The sequence below is a fragment of the Phycodurus eques genome, chromosome 1 (genome assembly GCF_024500275.1).
Source record: "Phycodurus eques isolate BA_2022a chromosome 1, UOR_Pequ_1.1, whole genome shotgun sequence".
Taxonomy (NCBI): Eukaryota; Metazoa; Chordata; class Actinopteri; order Syngnathiformes; family Syngnathidae; genus Phycodurus; species Phycodurus eques.
This window is the reverse complement of record NC_084525.1, coordinates 42,774,636-42,796,375: the sequence shown is the minus strand read 5'-3', so window position 1 is coordinate 42,796,375 and position 21,740 is coordinate 42,774,636. Positions and strand designations below refer to the sequence as shown.

Genomic DNA, 21,740 nt, shown 5'->3' with positions numbered 1-21,740 from the left:
CAAAATTCACATAAACATAACACAAACACTAACCTTGTACCTCATCGGTGGGTAAGGAAAGGAATCAACATTTTATAGGCATTTGGTTCCATCCATATAAATAAAATAAATCACCGGTGCCGTGCCAAAACGCTGAGTTCCCTTCAAAATAAAAGGCCACAAGCTAAGAACAGGAAGTCAGGTTAAAACTATATTCATACATATAAACCATTTGATGTGATAAAACAGTCCCAAATAACAATTTTGACAATGCGATATTTAACTTTTAGCTGAAACAATAATTAATAAATATTAAGTCAATTGGGTTGGGATATTGGGAAGGAACCCCGAGTCAAATGATCATTTTAGTCTATGCTGCAGGCTGCTAAGAAAATGGATGTACATAATTTGGACACCCTTTATTTAAACCATGCAAACGTTTTGGACCCAGCTCCCTAAAAGAATCGGAATCGAGAATCGTTCGGAACCGGAATCTAAATAAAGAACCGGAATCGCTCAAATTCAAACGATGCCCAACCCTACGTGGCAAGTTGTAAAACAAGAATTAAAATTAAATTAGAGGCATATTATGGCATCAGAATGGGATGATTTCTCAAAAGATTATTTTAATAATCTACTGTCAGGGCATACAGCGCAACATGGCAAAAAGTGGTTTTTATTGAAAACTACAAACTCTTCCTTTCACAGATTCTGGTAATATTCCATTTTGTGTGTATTCCATAAAACAAGCAAACAGCAAATGGCGTGTACTGTACTTGTTTTCTTATGACATTGCCAGCCCCCACCTGCGATCAGAGATCTGTGCCCCCCCTGGAAGGAGCAGCCCACACAGCCTGACAAGAACAGCTGGTCACAAGAAAACACTTCTCCTCCCTAGACGCCATTTAACTCCATTATCGACGCAATCGTCCCCAAACTCGCCTCTGAGTCACAATGCGTGCCTGTATCACAGGCAGCCAAGTGAAGTCAGCTGACTGCGCTGCGCAGGCCGGGTCCACTCCTAGCGACGCATGTCACAGCTGCTATAGCTAGGGCCACACGGTAGAGTAAGCTAACGGCAACGTTTGGTATGAATGGACTGTTTAACTTCACTAGAAAGAAAGAAAAGGGGGTGGCCTGTACAGTGTTAAAGCTCAGCGAAACCAACAACGAACCCGTCTAATCATACACACACGGCGACTTTATAACTTATTGCCCAATGATTAGTCAGCAACTGACTTAATGAGCTTCCTGGTGGTCAGCTAACGTTATGCTAGCTATCTGTCGCGAGGGGCTGCAGTCAAGCGACGAAGTGGAAAACTCCCGAGTTACAAATTATAGCGTTGAAAGTGTGCTTTGACGGGACTGCTTGCACATTGTAATCAAAATCACTAACACATAGAGATGTTTGAACAGTCATGAAGACCGAAAGAAAAGCTCAAATTTTGTGACATGAGTTTTTTATCGGGTTAAGTTTAGCAGGTAGCTCAAAATATGGCTCATCATGCAGAGGTCCCGGTGGGTCACTCGCTGTGTCGTAGGCTGCGAGCTACACCAGGCCTCACTCACCATGCCGCCTGAGCCTCCCTCGTTGCTCGGCGGAGCCTCGTTCTCCCCACCGGTCTTCGGTCCGGGATCAGCCTCCTCCTGCAGCAGCGGCGGCTCTCCGCTCTGGTCTGAACTCATCAGCCGCTCCTGACACACTTCCACCCCGTCTCGTTCTCACAACCCCGCCGGCCTGCCTGCCTGCCTGCCTGGTGCCCCCCCCCCCCTCCTCTGCCGGCCGTGTTCACCAGTCCGGCAAACAGTCCCCCTACCCACCCCCACCCCTCCGACGCACGGAAACTAGCTTACTTCGGGAGCTAGCTAGCTAACCGGCTTGCGGGTATGCTACGAATCAATGAAGCGGGCTAACGTCAGCTAGCTCAACGAGTCAAACTTCTATCGGGTGCTGCGATGCTAATAAACCCCACAAACTACAACCATGACTCCTCGCACGGTGCAGCGTCCTCCGTCACTTCGTCACACAGCACGCCGCTCAACCGGGCATTCCCGACTTGACGACCGGAGCGGACACTGGGGACACGCACGTTCCCTCAGTTCAGGCACACAGTCCGCCGACGTCCCGTCAACCACCGCGAGTTCTCAGTGACCTCTGCGACAGCCCTTTCCGTTTCCGCTTTCATTTTTGTAATTTTACAGGCATCCGCTTCTGCGGTTTGATTCCAAAAATATAAAGAGACCTCTCCGACTGTGTGTGTGTTTGTGTGTTGTTTCTTTGCATTTAGAAGTTACTCAAATTGGGCAATGGGCTGGTGGAGGTGTCATGCAATGGGTAAAAAAAAAAAAAAAAAACTAACAAAAAAAAAAAATTTACAAAAATGAATAAAGCCTTGTTGGAGGTATTGAACCCTGCAAGTTTCATACGCATATTCGCGGAATCCTTCGTAATTGGAAAACAAAGAAATTGTTTATTTCAAATTCAAAACGGGTACATATTTTCTTAGTCCACAAAATGAACCATGCATCATTTGCACACAAAATCACTGTTCAAAGAACAAAATCAACAAAACAATTTCTCTCTCTCTCTCTCTCTCGCACACACACACACAAATAATTCTTGTGGACAGCATGTAAACCAAAATAACGATGCCTGCACATTGTGCTGCACACTTTGCCCTACAATCACAACAAGCGAACTGGGAATAACCTTTCATAGGTCAGACTATTTTGTTGGCTCTTTTTTTAAAATGTGTATTGATAGCACATGTCCTGATATTGAGAAAATCATGAACCTTACGGAAAATCGGTTGAGAAATGGGCACGCTCATATTTATTTTCAATCTCCATGACTTTGATGGGAACGTTCCCCCTACCGACGCGGCTGCCATGTAGGCATGTACCAAGAAATAAAAGTTCCTTGAACAACACAGAATTAATTAGAAATCAGGATTAGTAAAGTATTTATCCATCCACTGCAGGAACTTACCTTTGAAAAATGGTCTAAATTTGCAAACCCGATTTTCAATGAAGTTGGGACGTTGTGTAAAATGTAAATAAAAACTGAATATGATTTGTGAATCCTTTTCAACCTATATTCAATTGAATAGACTACAAAGACAAGATATTTAATGTTCAAACTGATGAATGTTATTGTTTTTTTTTGTTTTTTTTTTTCAAAGATTCTCTCATTTTGAATTTGATGCCTGCACCAAGTACCCAAAAAGATGGGACGGAGGCAACAAAAGACAGTTGAGGAATGCTTAAAAAAAAAAACCCATTTGGAATATTCCACAGGCGAACCAGTTAATTGGCAACAGGTGAATTTCATGACTGAGTAAAAAAGGAGCATTCCTGAAAGGCACAGCTATTTACAAGCAAGAATGGGGCAAGGTTCATCACTGTGTGAGCAAATAGTCCAACAGTTTAAGAACATTTCTCATGAGTAACTTGTGAAGGCAGCATTAATGCTGAAACGTACATACAGGTTTAGGGGCAACATGCTGCCATCCAAGCAATGTCTTTTTCAACTGTGTCACGAAGGGGAGGGCCAGAATGACAGGCCACCGCTTCTCTCAGGAGACTACGCCGGGCAGACGTGCGGCAAGGGAGAGTCAGGGGTTTCGTCGAATGAACATCTGTATGGTTAACAATGGCCACAGGTGGGAGGGCAGCAGCTTTGACAGCTGGTGCCATGTATTGGACCAAACAAGGTTGAGTGGGGGAAACAGAGGTTGGGAGGTCCAGATTTTGATATGGATAAGACTTCATACTGGTTTGTTGTGCGGATATCCAGCAGAGAGAGAAGAGAGATCGCATCCTTTTTCTGACCTCTTACCACCACTTAGTCCAGGGTGTAGAACAGCCGGGGAGAGGACAAGCAGATGAAGGGTCCCACAACACGGTGCCGGTGTTTGTCGGTGGTATACTGGACTGCTTCTGCACCGTTCATGATAAAGCTGGCTAGCTGCAGATCTCGAGTCTCCAGTTGTGTGGAGAGATGCTGGATATCCTTTTGTAGATTGGTAATTTTTTCCACAGGCCTCCTGAAAGAGATCGCTGTCCTCACAGTGGACCGTGGATGATGAACAGTACATGTTCATCTTGTGCATTACTGTCTTTGACCAAACTAGCGGCTGCTTGCAAACTGTGTCCAGTAGTTGATGCTGTTGCTCATTCTCCTCTTTTGGTCCACAAAGTTAGCAGGCTGGGGTGGTCGTTGGTAGCTGGATGACTGGCAGGTGGCTGTAGTTTACCTCCAGTAGGCAACGAGGCTTGTGCCTCATCGGAGGGTAGCTTGAGTGCCAGTAGCAAGTGAGCTCTGAGCTCACTGCTTTAGGCCAGTGATTTCCAACCAGGATGCCATGGGAGAACACCAAGGGTGCCGCGGGAAGTTATCCAATTGAACTCTTAACTGTTTGTAAACACAGCTCCTCCTCCAGTCTGCCCGAGTGGGAAGGAAAAGCGGCCAACCACCACCGAACAGACATGTACTCCTAGTGTTACTCCTAGTGTTTCTTTGTTATTTTGAACCTTGTTTTTGAGATTTTTGTTAATTTAGGTTTCCGTGGACCTTGTTTGCCTCTTTTGTGTTTTTGAAAATGAGCCGCTTCTCCTCACTAGGGTCGCAGGCGTGCTGGAGCCTATCCCAGCTATCATCAGGCAGGAGGCGGGGTACACCCTGAACTGGTTGCCAGCCTATCGCAGGGAACATATAAACAAACAACCATTCGCACTCACATTCACACCTAGGGGCAATTTAGAGTCTCCAATGCATGCATGTTTTTGGGATGTGGGAGGAAACCGGAGTGCCCGGAGAAAACCCATGCAGGCACGGGGAGAACATGCAAACTCCACACAGGCGGGGCCGGGGATTGAACCCCGCTCCTCAGAACTGTGAGGCTGACGCTCTAACCAGTCGGCCACCGTGAACAAGCTAGAAGATGGTTTTAGAGCCCAAATGTGTTCCTAATGCTGACTGTTATTTGACCAAGAAGGTTAAAAGGTATGTTTTGTAAAGAATGGGTCTAGAACTTCTGTATTTGACATTTAAAGAAACTTAGTGAGCTCATAGGCAATTATGGCAATGATATCTTCACCTAAATAGCTTGCAACCTATTGAGGGACTTATTTGCAAGATATCTGTGCATTGCTGTGACCCGTTCATTTCTTTTGTTGGCTGCATTGGAGAACAAAATTTCCATATTTAAAATATTTTAATGGTTAACGCAGTGGCGATGATGGGCAGTGATATACTGTATATACTGAGAGTGATGTCATTGAAAGGTCAAAATCACCAAATACTTGCACATCAAACAATTATAATATGGTTGTTATGTTAAATAGAAAACGGCAACAGGTTTTAGAGTTTATTGTTTCTCTTGATAGTGCTTCTGAATACATGTATAACATAAAACTAAACTGTTGTGTGCTCATCCATCAGTTTCCCTAGTTGCTTCTTTTCTTGATCACATGCTCCATGTCAGCATGTTCTGATGTGTCCAGCTTGATGTTGTACTTGGCCAGGATCTTCATGATGGGCCGAATCTTCAGCCACCACTGCGACTTTGGAATGCGGCGCCTGTAGCAAATGGAGAGTGCGGGTCGGGCAGAGTAATTAGCTCCAAATACTTGGCAGCCATCGAGTCTCTGTGTTGTGTTGGCAGTGTCCATTGTCATACTCAAAGTCTGTGTCTCCCTTAAGTTCAGCTAGGGGCTGGAAGGTGAGCGCCCTCTTCCTCATGCCCAACACACAGGCAGAGTTAGGTGTATTGGCAAAGATGCGACCTGCAGGATGCCATAGAAGAGTTAACTACAGTTGTTCACAGCACTGTATAGTACTTACCAGTTGGAATGCCCCAAAATCCTTGATTGATCTCAGTTGGAATAGTGCAGTTTTTTGTGAACAAAGGAGTTTGATTTGGATCTTCTGACACATATTTGTGCCCATCTGTCTATATGACCTTTGACACAAGGGCGTTCCCTAGTCAAGATGTAGGTCGCTATATTAGCTTCTTACACTAGACAATAATAGACTTATGGTCTTCAACTCGACCACATTTCGTTCCGTTACGTTGGTCCAACCTCAATTTGGTCAACTTTTTAAACATTTATCCTTGAGATCATTTGTAATAATATGTTAAAGTTCAAACCGTCATACAGAAAACCTTTATGAACTATGAAGGAAATGTTTTAAGTCGGATTTTAATATTATTTTTTGTCAAGTATGTGCATAAACAGAACTTTACCTGACAGCACACCACCTCAGTTTGACCCCTTTGATCTTTTGTTTGCGTTGGTTGTAATAAACATACTGGGGCATCTCAATAAATTCGAAAACAATGTATTTTTGTAGTTCAACTAAAAAAAATCATATACAGAGTCACTACACAGAGTAAGTTATTATATGACCGTTATTATTTTGATGATTTTACCTTAGAACTAATGAAAACCCAAATTTTACCATCTTCAAGAAATTAGATTGTTACAAAACAATTTTAAAATGGAAATGAGGGTGGAATTGGTCTTCTGAAAAGTATTTTTTTGTGTTGAAGGAATCTGTATGATTTCTGAGTTTCACTTTTGGAATTGCAATGAAGTCTCCTACAGTATTATAGTTTATTGAGATGGACCTGTATTTGTAAGTTATTCATTCTCTATGTTATGCCTGGATCAGACTAGACAAGACAAATTTGGTCTTTCACGATGGCACTATGTCAGACTACTGCCATAAAATCTTCCCATATCTCGGTCAGACAGTGGCAACACTACGGCATTTATTACGATATCACTGTATCCCGTCTTTTACGATCACTGGGCTTTATTTTGTCAAATCAAACACTGTCGGGGAGGCAGGACCGGAAAACACTCTCGACAGCAGTGATGCCATTAACGCCGTTACTCCAAAATGGTCGCCATTTTGAGTCACGAGCAATGTAACGCGTAACTTTATCTAGGAAAGTTATTTCATGAAACCAATAATAGTTAATTGTTGATTGTTGATAAGCAATTATATGTGGCTTATGACTTGAAGAAGCAGCAGCCCCTATCTAATAGCATTTTAACAGACAGGCAGACCGCTTCCTTTCTTTCCTGTTTTGAAGAAAATGTCTGAAAGGAAATTGTTCATCATACCATCCACAGTGAAGGTGCAATAAATATAAAAGTGTAAAGAAATGCATTGCTTCACTGTTGCCACACTATTTATTATTATTATTATTATTTATTTATTTTTAAAACATGTCCTGCTCAGCTGCATGGCCTTGCAGAATGGTGGATCTGTGTGCCTTTTGTGCTGGAACAGTTTTGCTGTGCAACAGGGGAGTTTGAAATACTCCCTCTGCTGATTTTTAAATTTGTAATTATTCTGATGTTGATTGAAAATGCAGCCAGACAGAAAAGGATTTCAGGGGACAGACAGAGGGACAAAGGGACTAGGGGTGCGAACCACAGCAGAACAATAGTTAGACTGTCCAGATATTTGAGCACAAGTAATATTACAACAGTCAAATCATGTTCCTATTTGTGGATGGGAGATACACCCGGTGAGGACATGCCATAACTAAGCAAGAGAACAAGATGAGAGAGGACAGAAAAGGGCAGGATAGGACAGGATCTGGGAAATGAGCAAGGCAGTGCGCGGTCAGAAATTGAAGGACTTACAATACTTAGCTTAAATAATATTTAAAATGGAAGGTGAGAGCTTTCAACGTCGTCTGTAGTCCGGACTGCTCGTGAGCTGGTTTAACGCGCTGCACTGCTGACCTTCACCTAAGTGCATCTCCCCCCCCCCCCCCCCCCCCATCAATAACACAGAGCTTTGCTAGTTAAACAGCTGCTTAAACTTGTCACCGGGAACAAAAACGTTTTCTCGCTCTTCGCATCAAAATTATGATGGTGGGCGCATGTGTGTGTGTGTTGTTGGGGCGGATCAGGAAAAGCCCCCAACAACTCTATAATTTAAACAAAATGAGTACTGTTGGCCGCAATCACGCTTTTAAAACAACATTAAGTGCAGTCCTGTCTGGTTCCCCCAAGGCCAACATCTAACCGCCGTGCTCACACTTACGTACATGCACGCACACACCCACACTTGCCTTCATGGACCCCCACACAATCGGAAACCACAGAACTCGAACAATATGCATGGTTGCTACAGTCTATCTAGCTATCTTTCTTTCAGTTCAATGTCTTTAAAGAAGTGTACTTGAGAATTGTGTGCTTGTTTACATAATCAGGTACTTACTGTATTTGGCATGTCAAGTCTGCACTCAGGAGCTCATTTAATGTGGCTTCAACTATACTAATATTTCAGTTATTGGTTCATGTTGATGTCATTCTGTAACTTGTGTGGCGTATATTACCAAGTAATGGGTACGGTTATGCTAATGCTTTTTTTGTGCTGTGGATAAGTGAGACTTGGCAGCTGGTGAAAGTAAATAAAAAGCTACTTGTAATCTAACGTAGTTACTTTTGAAATCAAGTAATCAGTAAAGTAACTAAGTTTCTTTGAAACTCAAGTACTCAGTAAAGTAACTGTTACTTTTTCAAGGTAATTGTGGCAACACTGGTAACTGGATATACCTGTTACCATGGTGACAACCACAACAATGGATTGTGGCAAAATGTTTGGAAAAAAGAACAAAAAGAGGGAGAAAATAAACGTGGTGTCATCACCGGGTGCTTGGAAGATGACTTTCTGTCCATTCAAGGAGCGCTTGAGGTATGTTCATGTAATTCTAATACGGCTTACAAAAAGGCTTTAAGTAGCCAGCTAATGCTAGCATTAACATTTGCACGTAAACATGGCGGCATTCTGTCGAATCATGCGCTAAAGCTTCGGTAAACATTTGTTTGTATGTGTGAATAAATGTTGACAACAATGAGCAAGGAGGCGATGCGCCGTCACAATACGCAATCCTATTGGTCAACGACAATGTGCGCTGTCAGTGAGTTGTCTTTCATATGTCAAACTACCCCCCCAAAAATCTAACATGCTAGACTTTTCATTTTGGTGTCATAGGGCTATCGTAAGGCCAAATCGTTGGTCGTGGATTATGGACAAAACGTGTCGGGCACGAGTTGCGAAATTGTCCACGATGGCAAATCGGGCTAATAATGGCGCTAACATCCTGTAGTCTGAACTAGGCATTACTTCTTATGAGCTGGGACGTAACAATCTCAAACTATCATGACACCGCTAATTGCTGAAATTGTTTTCTTGGAGACAAAAAGTCAAAGGCAGAAAACACAGTCAATCTTCTGATATTGGCTGAAATTAAATCTAACTTGCATGACACGATCAAATTGAACAACCTCCGAGGCGTTCCCACTTCAAGATACCACTGTGAACATATTCTTTTCAAAATAGACATTTTAAGTAACCTCACCATGCCTGTAGCACTCCTTGAGCTTCTCAGTCAGCCACAGGACAGACTTGGCGCCCATCTTTGTGCCAAAGTTCCTGTCAAAAGGTGTTGGAGTGCCACCCTGCAGTGAGAAAGAGAGGTTGTCAGGTGCACATGGAGGAAAGTGAGAGGGCACCCGGACCTAGCAAACCCACTTGTTGCATGTGTCCGAGCACATTCTTGCGACAGTCAAAGACGCCTTTACCCTCCTCGGAGTACAAGTTGAAGATGAAATCCGTGGTGTAGTTGGCATTTGAGTTCTCGTTCCTGTAATAGGAAGGACAGCAATTGCAACGTTTCCACAGAGGGACTTGATGATGGAATAAAGCTTCAAGCAGTGAAGAACAGGCCCGAGCACCCCATTTTGTGATGGGGAGTCCTCGAAACGATCAGCAAACATTCACGCCATGCTCAGCCCACATCAGAATTAGACTGGGTAGGCAACAAAGCGTTACGAAATAGGGTAACCCATCTGTCTAGGACACTTGCTTCCAATTGGGGCTCATTTAAAAAAAATTCTGAATCAGAGTTCGTCATTGGGATTCGCCCAAAACGGCCGACTTAATGTTAACCTTTGTGAATGCTTTTTCTTTTTGACACTTCTTGTCATAATCATGTCCACCCAATTTCGTACTGATAGCGCACTAACATCCATCCATTCATTTTCTGTACCGCTTATCCTCACCAGGGTTGTGGGCATGCTGGAGCCTATCCCAACTACCTTTGGGCGAGAGGCGGTGTACACCCTGAACTAGTTGCCAGCCAATCGTAGGGGACATATAAACAAACAACCATTTGCACTCACATTCACACCTACGGCCAATTTAGGGTCTTCAATCAACCTACCCCTCATGTTTTTGTGATGTGGGAGGAAACCGGAGTAAAAACCGGAGTAAACCCACACAGGCACGGGGGGAACATTCAAACTGCACACAGACAGGGCCGGGATTTGAAACCCAGTCCTCAGAACTGTGAGGCAGATGTGCTAACCAGTCACCCACCGTGCTGCCCCGCACTGTAACATAAGAGCATAAATTTGGATTGTTTGGATTAAGTTATTTCGTAATTTTCAAAGCTTTTGCAGCTTCCAGTTTAGTCCGATAGACGTCTAACGTTAGAATCAACACAATTTAGGCAGGCTGGTCGATCTCCAGGATGCTTGGCCGGTCCAGTCGAGGAACAGGTGGATTTTATGGAAAAAGGAGGAAGAAAAATAGAAAAAAAGAAGACTTGGGCGATGCTGGTCGCCAGGCGCTCGGAGCAGACGTGCACCGCCTGTTTCCTTCCCAACAGGGCTTTGTCCATAAAATGCCCAAGCACACGCAAGGGTAGCTCGGGGCGCTGGCAGGGTGCCCTGCGGCGGGGGAAGGTCAGGTGTGTCCTCACCACCTCGTGGTCAGGTGTGTGGCTTCCTTCTTCTGCAAGGTGAACGAGCGAGCGAGAGTACCTCTAAAGGGGCTCTGGCCTTTTATGCACAAACTAGAGAGAGGGAGTGCCGCCACCCCTGCCCCCCGGGGACCAAAAGGGAGATAGACCGCACTTCTTAGTACTACTTTTGTGGTTTTAAACCAGTGGGAATAAAAGATTCATTATTGGATCTAAGATAAGGAAACTGGTTCCCAGCTTTGCATTGTCATGCACACCCTGTTTAATTCATGTAATGAGAGTTTCAATTTTATGTGGGCGCTGAGATCATTCAGTATTTGCAATGTGCCATTTGTGTTGTGTGGGGTGAAATGTCTCAACCGGTTCAGTTGACAAACAGATTTGATATCAGACATTCAAATTGGAAGAAATACAATCACTAGTGACATTGGTGTCGTGGTACACTGGCAGCATTCATGCAAAGTTCTTAAAATGTCACACAACATTCACATTCGGTCTCTCAATCGTAGAGTGCAGTAACTCTCCACCGCCTGGGGGTGTCGCTTTGTGCTCCATCAATTGTCCCAGAGGGCTTGGCAGCGCCCTGCATGCAATTTTTCTTCTATATCAAAATAACATAGTTCGTTGCTAAATTTGAATCTTGTAAAAAACGTGGCGAATATTGATTCCATTGTTGTCAAACTGTCTTGAACAGTCCCACTTAAAAAGCGGGTTTCTCAAATTCTTGGTCATCAAGTCAGTTTGCAGAAAAAAGTCTTTGTTGATAAGATCCTTCAGACTGGCTGGGGGGGCTGAATGTTAATTGGGTTAGCGCCCGGGTGAAAGACCAGGATCCCTGTATCTCTACTTTGTTGATGCAATTCTTCAGACTTGCTGATAATTAATTTAGCGTCCGGGTGAGAAACCAGGTTCCCTGTATCTCTACTTTGTTGATGAGATTCTTCAGACTGGCTGCTAATTAATTTAATGGCCGGGTGAGAAACCAGGTTCTTTGTGTCTTTAGCTGATAAATCGACCAGGCTTTTCTTAGATGTCTTGTGTACACAGGCAGGTATGCAGGGATGTCAGAGATTGGGGGTATTAATTAATAGGGGGTCAGGTTGTGGTCGTGTGCTGGGTTCAACAGTGGTCTCCACAAATCAATCACCCTATGACAAAGATCTAGGAGAGTGCAATCTGGAAGAAGACCAACAACAGAACCATCTTCTGCGACCCACAGCACAGCCCTCCACACGCAGCACTTCTGCGGTCCCTCCTCTTCTCACACAGCCTGGTGCAGTGTCACAAAAAGAGCAGCTGCCTCCCTCCCACACCGCCTGGCCTTACTGAATGTACTTGACAACTAATGGACAGTAAGCATCGCTGAACCAGAATTAAGGAGGTGAAGGCCGGATACTGGACAAGGGGAGGGGACGCGGAGGGTGCAGAAGATGCTTCCATTGTGGAAAGAGGGGAGATTGGATGGACAATGGATGAGAGACGGTCTGAAGAAGAAGAAGAAGAAGAAAAAAAGGCAAGACTTTTGCACTCATGCTGGCAATCGATGGTTTGTCCGACCTCTGGCTGACTCCCGGCGGCCCCAAAGATAGAGCAGAGCTTAAATGGAGATATACAGACACATGCAGGAAAATAACAAAAAGAAACAGCCATGTTGTATGCAATAAATACACGCTTGGCACTGATAACACTGCTTTGCTTAGACTAGTTATTTAATTTACAGTCACCACCAGACATTCATATACACACACTTATGAAGTGAATGTATGCAACTATGGAGTATATTTGATAGATCCCTTTGAATTAGAAAGATGTCCTTCCACCACAACGACCCTAATGCAGATAAGAATATTGAACTACCTGAAATGTAGAATCATTACTTGTAATCGTCTGATTATCTATTCCCCGTGTAGATGTTTGGTTTGGGACCCTACTTGAACAAATCTACAGTGTGACGGGGATGGTTTTGAGAAACTATTCACTAGTGGACATTTGGTCTGGGGGAAAATAATTAAAATGCATTAACTAAGGGTTGTTATTTTTTGGGATTAGAAAATCAAATCCTGGTTAAACTCATAGTTAATTTCATTGATATGAATAAATGATTAACACAAACGTGAAAAGCAAAATATTAACTACTTACTGTGAGGGGTGAGAATATCAGTTTTGTCAACATACGCAATTCGCAACACTAAGTTCAAAACCACGCTTTGTTTGCACTCAAGAGTTAACAGTTTTGTTTGAAACAAAATGCTGTCAGGTGATCAAAGCAAATTTATTTATATAGCAGCTTTTATACATAAAAAATGTAACACCAAGTGCTTTACAGACATTAAAATGACGAGGAACGCTTTAAAGGTATTCGAGACTGAAGACAAGACTGACTGACAGACGTGTGCTCAACTTATGGACGAAAACGACTTGGTGTAGGTGACTGTCGTGTGTGTATCTAAGTGTGTGGTGTTTGAGAGATGAATGCTGGAAGCTTGGCCGAGGGTTTGGTGAAAATGCTTTTTTTGACTGATTACAAGAAGATCTGTTGTTCATTGTGGATACTGTATGTATCTGTGAGTGTTATTATTCATGTTATGTGTTGTGAGCTGTTACTGCAGGGGAAATAAGTCGTGGGTATTTATTTAAAAAAAAAAACAAAAAAAAAAAACGTTTTTTTGAGGATTGGTGATTAACTAGTGTGACACTGTGATATTGTCGAGTTTGTAGAGAAGGCTTTGTTTTGTTTTTATGAAGTAGGGAGAATGAGGCCAAGAGACCTGAAAGGGAGTAGCCTACTGATAACAAGACAGATTCCATTGGGGGGAAAAAAAGAGAAAAGAACGCTGCTCAAAATCTTAGGATAGTACAATTCAACATTCACACAAAATAATATTGATTGGATTACGTTATTAGATTGGGATAATTATCAGTGCGAATTATAAGTTAAATATAGTACAATTTTCACAATTTCAACAAACAGATATTTAATCCACGAAAGGATTGTTATATACTGCAACCTGCATTTTATTTTGGCATTTATTTTCTTTTTCTTTTTAGATGACACTCGGTTAATACTAACAATTGTTTTTTAAAAATGTTTTCCTCAACACTCATGACTTTGCCCAGCTGTGTGTGTTTTTTTAATGTTGTGTTGTCTGTGTGTTTATGCGCAGCTGTGTGTTTTTTATGTGCACATTTCTCTGCCGGAGCAAACTTCAACGCGATACGCGTACATCTGATGTGTGCCCAGCAGTCCTCCTCACTCTTAGCCTTTCTGACTCATCCAAGCCATTTGTTCAGTTTTTGGACGAGCGTCATGGTAACATGACTACCGTGTTGCTTCAGCGTCATGGCGACCTCGCCCAGTGGGGTACTTCTCTCGTCAACTTTATCCGGTGGCACGGGGTCTTCCTGCGTGCCTTCACGTGGTGGCTGCCTGTGTACAGTCTGTTCTTGCCAAACGTGACTACGAGGGGTATTCTCTACTGACTGTGTGTTCCACACTGTGTTAATACTATCTTACAGGAGCAACGCTCCTCTCACCTGTCTGCTGCACCTTGGTTCCGCTACAACACAGTGCTGTTGGGCCTGGGTTAATACTGCCTAGTTATGGTAGACATGTTTTCAAAATGGATTGAAGTATTCCCGGCAAAACATGCATCTGCATCCACGGTGGCAAAAGCACTATCGACTGGAATTATTCTCAGATGCGGAATTCCTGAAAAACTCTCCTCCGATAATGGCACAAACTTTGCAAATGAAGGGATGACCCAGCTTTCAGAAAGACTAAAATTCAACCTCAGATCACATTGTAGCTACCACCCTCAATCTGGTGGTGCAGTAGAGAACGAAAAAGGGAATTTGAAAGCCGAATTGAGTAAGTGTTGTGAAGACACCAAATTAAATTAGATTGTCTACCAATTGTGTTGATGTATATGTGAATCCGTGTACGTCCTAGGCACAATTTGTCTTCCCTTTGAGATCCTCTTTGCAGGGCCTACAAACGTCGGATTGAATCCTCCAGGCTTGCCGATGGACACACACCTTTGCGAAGACAACATGATCAGGTATTATATATTTGACTAATTTGCTCCACAAGTCTTCTCAGCACTGCCAAGGGCGGCTGACGGACGCCGCAAAACATCAAACCTGGTGACATCGTGTTAATCAAGAAATTCCGGCGACAGACGTGGAGACTCTTGGTCACTCATATGGCTGTAAAAGTTGCTGAAAGAGCTACGCGGATTCACGTGTTAAACTGCAAGACAGTTCAAACGCCACATGTGGTCCCAACTCCTCCTCCTCCTTCACCTTCTGCAACGGATGGTCGGAAAGCCCGGACTGAGAAAGCTGAATACTGACCGTGACCGCAAAGAAGCTGCTTGGTGCATAAGTCCGACGTAACTGAATAGTCTCTAATCATGATTCCCTGTTAGCATACACTTGTAACTACATTCAGTGCTGGTAACTCATTGCACGTCGATAGGTCTTAGAGGAACAGAAGATAGGTCAGAAAAGCTGAGCACACACGCGCACTTTCGTAACTCGGCGGAAGAACAGAAGAAGAAAATGACTTCTCCCGGGAGTTTCAAACTCCTCCTCTGTGGTTTAGCTCTAATTGCCATAATTATTGTGATCAATGTGTATTTTGATGCTCTCGCTTTGACAACTGACACAATTTTGTACCTTGTGAGACGTGACAACCATGACGAGCTTCTTTGGTTGCATGCGATTGCCGCTTCCTCTGCTAATTCCACCTCCTACAGTATGAATGTTTGGTTTCTTTACGCCCTTCATGTGGCACATTCTCAAAATCTCTCGAACTGCTGTGCTTGTTCCTTCATGCCGCCACAAACCCGCATGTTGTGCCTTCCCCACGTCCCAATTCGTCATCACTCTTTCCCCGCACCTTATTTTTTCTGTCCGCGGTACCTTAACCAAACCGTCCTTGTTTGTAGCTGGTTCACTGGACTCTGTTGGCAGGCTTGGCTATACCGTATAGCTCTTGTTTTCTGTGTCGCTCTTCTTAAGCATGGTTGTTGTTTTTGTAGTTAGTTTTTTTGTCAGTTAGGTCTGACAGCTGTTTGTACCAAATTTTTGGGTGCAGAATCCAAAACCGGTCTCAGTTTTTCCCTATCACGTCATGTTTTTTAACTATCGGATCCGCGTTTTCTTAAAAAAAAATATGGAAGATGTATGCATCGATGTAAATAAAACACTAAGATGGAATGGTTACAAGATTTGAAAACTAAAAAAAAACAGCATAAAAAGAAATAGAACTTACAACAGTATGCCAATGGTTACAAGGTTAAGAAAAAAGCCAGCACAAATCCTCTTTATTCCTACTATGCTAGCTTTCTGTATGCAGATATTGATAGTACTGACCTATTGGGAGCTGCACACACCTCTCACGGCATTGTCTCAATTGTGACTGCACAAACAAGTTGCCACGTAGCTGTAGATGAGTCCAGTCTTACTACAGCTAATCAGTAGAATGATGCTTACTTGGAGGGTATCTGGAGGGTAAACATGACGTGTTAGAAAAAAACCCCAAAAAAAACTGACTGCTATTTGGGATTAAGCATGCCAATTTTAGTTTTAATCATCATAAATATCTAACTCAGATTTTTTTTTTCCAAATTGTTCCCTAGTGTTATCAAAAAGGGAGGGATTTGTTATGGCAAAATGACAAAATATAGTCATATACTCTTATTGTATTGTCCCATAGTTTACTTCAATAGTTCTTGTGTGACTTTTTATCTAAATTGTTTCTTGGTCATTTCTGTGATACTGTCTCGGTGTCTGTACCAACCTCCCTTTTCTCTCAAGGACAAGATGAGATAACTTTGTGAATAGGTATTTTTTCCTCATTCACCTCCCATTTTTTCAGTTTAATTAGGCATTGCTTTCCCCTGTGTCTCAGAGATGGGCAGAGACGTGAAGCAACTTGTAACCTCTCTTGACTGTGTCTCTCTTTGCAAAGATATTATTAAAACTACAAAAGACAAGATTCTTTCCCGATTTAATTTCCAAAACAGTCGGTGTGAGTGTCTGGGCATGATCTGTGGCCAACAGCAGTGTCCTCATTGTGTTTATGTTTTGCTGTTCTCTCAGCGTTCAATAAACTGGCTCAAATGTGCATTAGTGACTGTGGATCTTCTCTCTCACATGTGAGGCCATGACAGTAAGTACTGTACACTGTAAAAACCCAGAAAAAAAGATAGCGTCAAAAAGACGGGATACAACAGGGGCATGAATGATGACCATGACAAATTATTTTTGCAAATTGCTGTCACAGTTTGTTTGTTTTGGTTTTTTTACCCCAGAAACAGACATTTTTACAGTAAATGCATAGTGTACTTGTTTACTTTTGTTACTTTTTGTAGGCCTTAATGACATTCACCGACTGGTTATCACATTTGCCTCACAGTTCTGGGGACCGGGGTTCAAATCCCGCCCCCGCCTGTGGTTCAAATCCCGCCCCCGCCTGTGTGGCGTTTGCATGTTCTCCCCATGCCTGGGTGGGTTTTCTCCTGGCACTCCAGTTTCCTCCCACATCCCAAAAATGTGTGGTAGGTTGATAGAACACTCTAAATGGCCCGCAGGCATGATTGTGAGTGCGAATGGTTGTTTGTTTATATGTGGCCTGCGATTGGCTGGCGACCGGTTCAGAGTGTCCCCCGCCTTCCGCCCGAAGATAGCTGGGATTGGCTCCAGCAGGCCGTGACCCAAGTATAAGCGGTGAAGAAAATGGATGGATCTATGATATTCAGTATCCCACTTAGTGCTTTATCACTTCGGATGTTGTACAACCCCTATTCGAATGAAGTTGGGATGATGTGTTAAACATCAATAAAAACAGAATACAATGATTTGCAAATCATGTTCGACCTATATTTAATTGAATACACTACAAAGACAAGATATTTAATGTTCAAACTGATAAACTTTATTCTTTTAAGCAAATAACTTAACTTAGAATGTTATGGCTGCAACACGTTCCAAAAAAGCTGGGCCAGGGTCATGTTTACCCCTGTGTTACATCACCTTTTCTTTTAACAAAATTCAATAAACGTTTTGGAACTGAGGACACTAATTGTTGAAGCTTTGTGGGTTGAATTCTTTGCCATTCTTGCTTGATGTACAGCTTCAGCTGTTCAACAGTCTGGGGTCTCCATTGTCATATTTCACGCTTCATAATGCGCCACACATTTTCAATGGGAGACAGGTCTGGACTGCAGGCAGGTCAGTCTAGTACCCGCACTCGTTTACTACGAAGCCACGCTGTTGTAACATCCAGAATGTGGTTTGGCATTGTCTTGCTGAAATAAATAAGCAGGGGCGTCCATGAAAAAGACATTGCTTGGATGGCAGCATATGTTTCTCCAAAACCTGTATGTACCCTTCAGCATTAATGGTGCCTTCACAGATTTGTAAGTTACCCATGCCATTGTCACTAACACAGCCCCGTACCATCACAGATGCTGGCTTTTGAACTCTGCGTCCAAAACTGTCCGGATGGTTCTTTTCCTCTTTGGCCCGGAGGACACGACGTCCACAATTTCCAAAAACAATTTGAAACGTGGACCACAGAACACTTTTCCACTTTGCATCAGTCCATGTTAAATGAGCTCGGGTCCAGAGAAGCCGGCGGCGTTTCTGGGTGGTGTTGATAAATGGCTTTTGCTTTGCATAGTTGAGTTTCAAATTGCACTTACGGATGTAGAGCCGAACTGTATTTACTGACATTGGTTTTCTGAAGTGTTCCTGAGCCCATGTGGTGATATCCTTTACACATTGATGTCAGTTTTTGATGCAGTGCCGCCTGAGAGATCAAAGGTCACGGGCATTCAATGTTGGTTTTCGGCCTTGCCGCTTACATGCAGGGATTTCTCCAGATTCTCTGAACCTTTTGATGATATTATGGACCATAGATGATGAAATCCATAAATTCCTTGCAATTGTACATTGAGGAACATTGTCCTTAAACTGTTCGACTATTTTCTCACGCACTTGTTCACAAAGAGGTGAACCTCGCCCCAACTTAGCTTGTGAATGACTGAGCAATTCAGGGAAGCTCCTTTTATACCCAATCATGGCACCCGCCTGTTCCCAATTAAACTGTTCACCTGTGGGATGTTACAAACAGGTGTTTGATGAGCATTCCTCAACTTTCTCAGTCTTTTTTTCCACCTGTCCAAGCTTTTTTGGAATGTGTTGGAATCATAAAATTCTAAATTAATTATTATTTGCTAAAACAATAAAGTTTATCAGTTTGAACATAAAATATCTTGTCTTTGTAGTGTATTCAATTAAATATAGGTTGAACATGATTTGCAAATAATTGTATTCTGTCTTTATGTTTAACACAACGTCCCAACTTCATTGGAATTAGGGTTGTATAACTCACCCCCAGTCCGGTCCTGTTGAGGAATGTGCTACCTCTTTAAATTAAAAGCCACACATGGGTAAAGATGTGTTAGGTGGAGAATAGGTATAATGTAAAGAACAGGGCTAGAGCTGTACTGCGTTTCTATGTAGTCGTTGAATGATCAATTATCAATATTTTTGGCAGAAATAGAGGAGCCCAAAGTTAAAGATTGTTTAGGGCCACATAGAGGCACCCCTAACACTATTTTCATGTCTATCATAACAGGACTCATGTTATGCTTGTCCTGTTGCCCTCCCGCTCATATCTGTCGCATTATACCTGAGAACCAAGCCTCTCTTCACAGTCGTCTTCATCTTCTCCACAAGATGCTCAACATTCCCCTGGAGACAAAAAGCACAACACAAACAAGTCATCATTGATCCAGTCTATGGAGGCTATCTCCATCATCACATGCTCACCTCCAGGTCTTTAATATTGAATTTCTCCTCAAATATGTATGCAGCGTCTGCCCCGGCCGCTAGCCCTGCCATGGTGGCTAGGTAGCCGCAGTAGCCACCCATCGTCTCGACAAGGAACACACGACGTTTGGTGCCTGCGGCAGACTGCTTGATTCTGTCGCATGTCTGCAATAACAACAGAGCAGCGTGTGGATGAGCACCTGATAATGGTGTGAATGTGTGTGTGTGTTGTGCTAGTCCAGCCACTGACGGAGGTGATCGTGTTTAGAGCGGTATCAGCACCGATGCTGAAGTCGGAGCCAGGGACGTTGTTGGAGACGGTGGCGGGGATCACAACCATAGGGATGCACACCTCCTCATACTTCTCTCGGGCTTGAACTATCTCCAGGCCTCCCACGTAGGCCTGCAAGGACAGACACGTGGAGTTGGTTTGAGTCTTTGTTCACTTCATAAAAAGATACAGTGGGGTAATTAATGCCCAATCATAACTCTGCAAACATCCATTATTATTTCTTTTTTTGTTCGTTTTCATTACCGTTATACGGATTATAATCCATCAAGGGGAAATTCCAAATATATATTTTTTTCCTTTTTCTTTTAAGATTCCTTCTTTTGAGGTCAGTTAGATCAAATTTAACACCTTTCATCCATCTAGCCATTACTTTCCTTCCGCTTATCTGAAGTAGGGTCGCGGGGGGAGCAGCTCAACCAGGGAAGCCCAGCCACTTCCGAGTCCAGCTCTTCCGAGGGGATCCCTAGCCTTTCCCTGGTCAGCCCGGAGACATAGACTCTCCAGCGTGTCCTGGGAGGTCCCCGGGGTCTCCTCCCGGTTATATATTTTCTTTGTTTTATATTAAGTGACAGTGTTGAGCAATATCTGAATTTGCACATGCATATTTTATTTATCCATCCATTTTCTTCCGCTTATCAGAGATCGGGTCGCGGGGGCAGTAGCTTTAGCAGGGAAGCCCAGACTTTGCATTCCCGAGCCACTTCCTCCAGGTATTCCGAGGCGTCCCCAGACCAGCCGAGATATGTAGTCTCTCTAGTGTGTCCTGGGTCATCCCCGGGGTCTCCTCCCGGTGGGACGTGCCCAGAACACCTCCCCAGGGAGGCGTCCAGGGGGCATCCTGACCAGAGCCACCTCATCTGGATCCTGTTGATGCAGAGAAGCAGCGGCTCGACTCTGAGATCCTCCCGGATCTCACCCTATTTCAAAGGGAGAGCCCGGACACCCTGCGGCGGAAACTAATTTCGGCCCCTTGTATGCGCGATCTTGCTCTTTCAGTCACGCCCACAGCTTGTGACCATAGGTGAGGGTAGGAATGTAGATCGACCGGTAAATAGGGAGCTTTGTCTTGTGGCTCAGCTCTTTTCACCACGACAGACTGATACAGAGTCTGCATCACTGCAGAAGCTGCACGAATCCGCCTGTCGATCCCCATTCTTCCCTCACTCGTAAACAAAACCCCAAAATACTACTCCTCCACTTGGGGTAGGTTCTCTTTCCCGACTCGGAGAGGGCACTCCACCCTTTTCCAACTGCTTTGGAGGTGTTGATTTTCAACCCACCCGCTTCACACTTGGCTGCAAGAGTTGAAGGTCACGGCTTGAAGAAGCCAACAGAACCACATAATCTGCAAAAATCAGAGACGCAATGCTGAGGGCACCAAAACAGACCCCTTCAACACCTCGGCTGTGCCGAGAATTCTTTCCATGAAGGTTATGAACCGAATCGGTGACAAAGGGCAGTCATAGGTGCGGGCCTGGCCACCAGATGCTCGCCATCGTGCCCAACCTCTGGACCTGGCTCCAGAGGGGGGCCCCGGTGACCCTCATCCGAGTGAGGCTAAACTAGGTCCAATATCTTTACTCGTCATAAGGGGTCTTTGAGCATGCTTTGTCTGGTCCCTCACCTAGGACCTGTTTGCCATGGGTGACCCAACTAGGGGCGGGATGCCCCAGACAACTTAGCTTCCCTGGATTGTTGGGACACACAAACCCCTCCACCATGGCGGCTCCAGGAGGGATTTTACACCTCTCCTTCACTAAATATAACCTAACTCAGGACCACCAGCTGCTCTTCCAATCGGGTAATTTTTGTGAGAGCATTATGTGGTAACGCTG

General features: G+C 43.8%; 2 protein-coding genes across 3 annotated transcripts in view; both read right to left on the bottom strand.

The window, feature by feature from the left end:
* The window catches only part of larp4aa (La ribonucleoprotein 4Aa), a 69,955-nt gene extending 67,833 nt beyond the window's left edge, over positions 1–2,122 (bottom strand). For both annotated transcript variants that reach the window (XM_061693342.1, XM_061693349.1), the window contains exon 1: positions 1,549–2,122. In XM_061693342.1, coding sequence (XP_061549326.1) covers positions 1,549–1,665 — 117 coding nt within the window. In that variant the 5' untranslated portion in view covers positions 1,666–2,122. The remainder of the gene's footprint in view (positions 1–1,548) is intronic.
* Positions 2,123–5,341: 3,219 nt separating this feature from the next.
* Positions 5,342–21,740, bottom strand: part of pfkma (phosphofructokinase, muscle a) — a 46,228-nt gene continuing 29,829 nt past the window's right edge. Inside the window, exons 16-22 of the mRNA XM_061693287.1 lie at positions 19,864–20,016; positions 19,614–19,778; positions 19,474–19,535; positions 9,542–9,653; positions 9,369–9,468; positions 5,661–5,766; positions 5,342–5,560 (exon numbers count right to left, since the gene is read on the bottom strand). Of these exons, the coding sequence (XP_061549271.1) occupies positions 5,428–5,560; positions 5,661–5,766; positions 9,369–9,468; positions 9,542–9,653; positions 19,474–19,535; positions 19,614–19,778; positions 19,864–20,016 (831 nt within the window). The 3' untranslated portion in view covers positions 5,342–5,427. The remainder of the gene's footprint in view (positions 5,561–5,660; positions 5,767–9,368; positions 9,469–9,541; positions 9,654–19,473; positions 19,536–19,613; positions 19,779–19,863; positions 20,017–21,740) is intronic.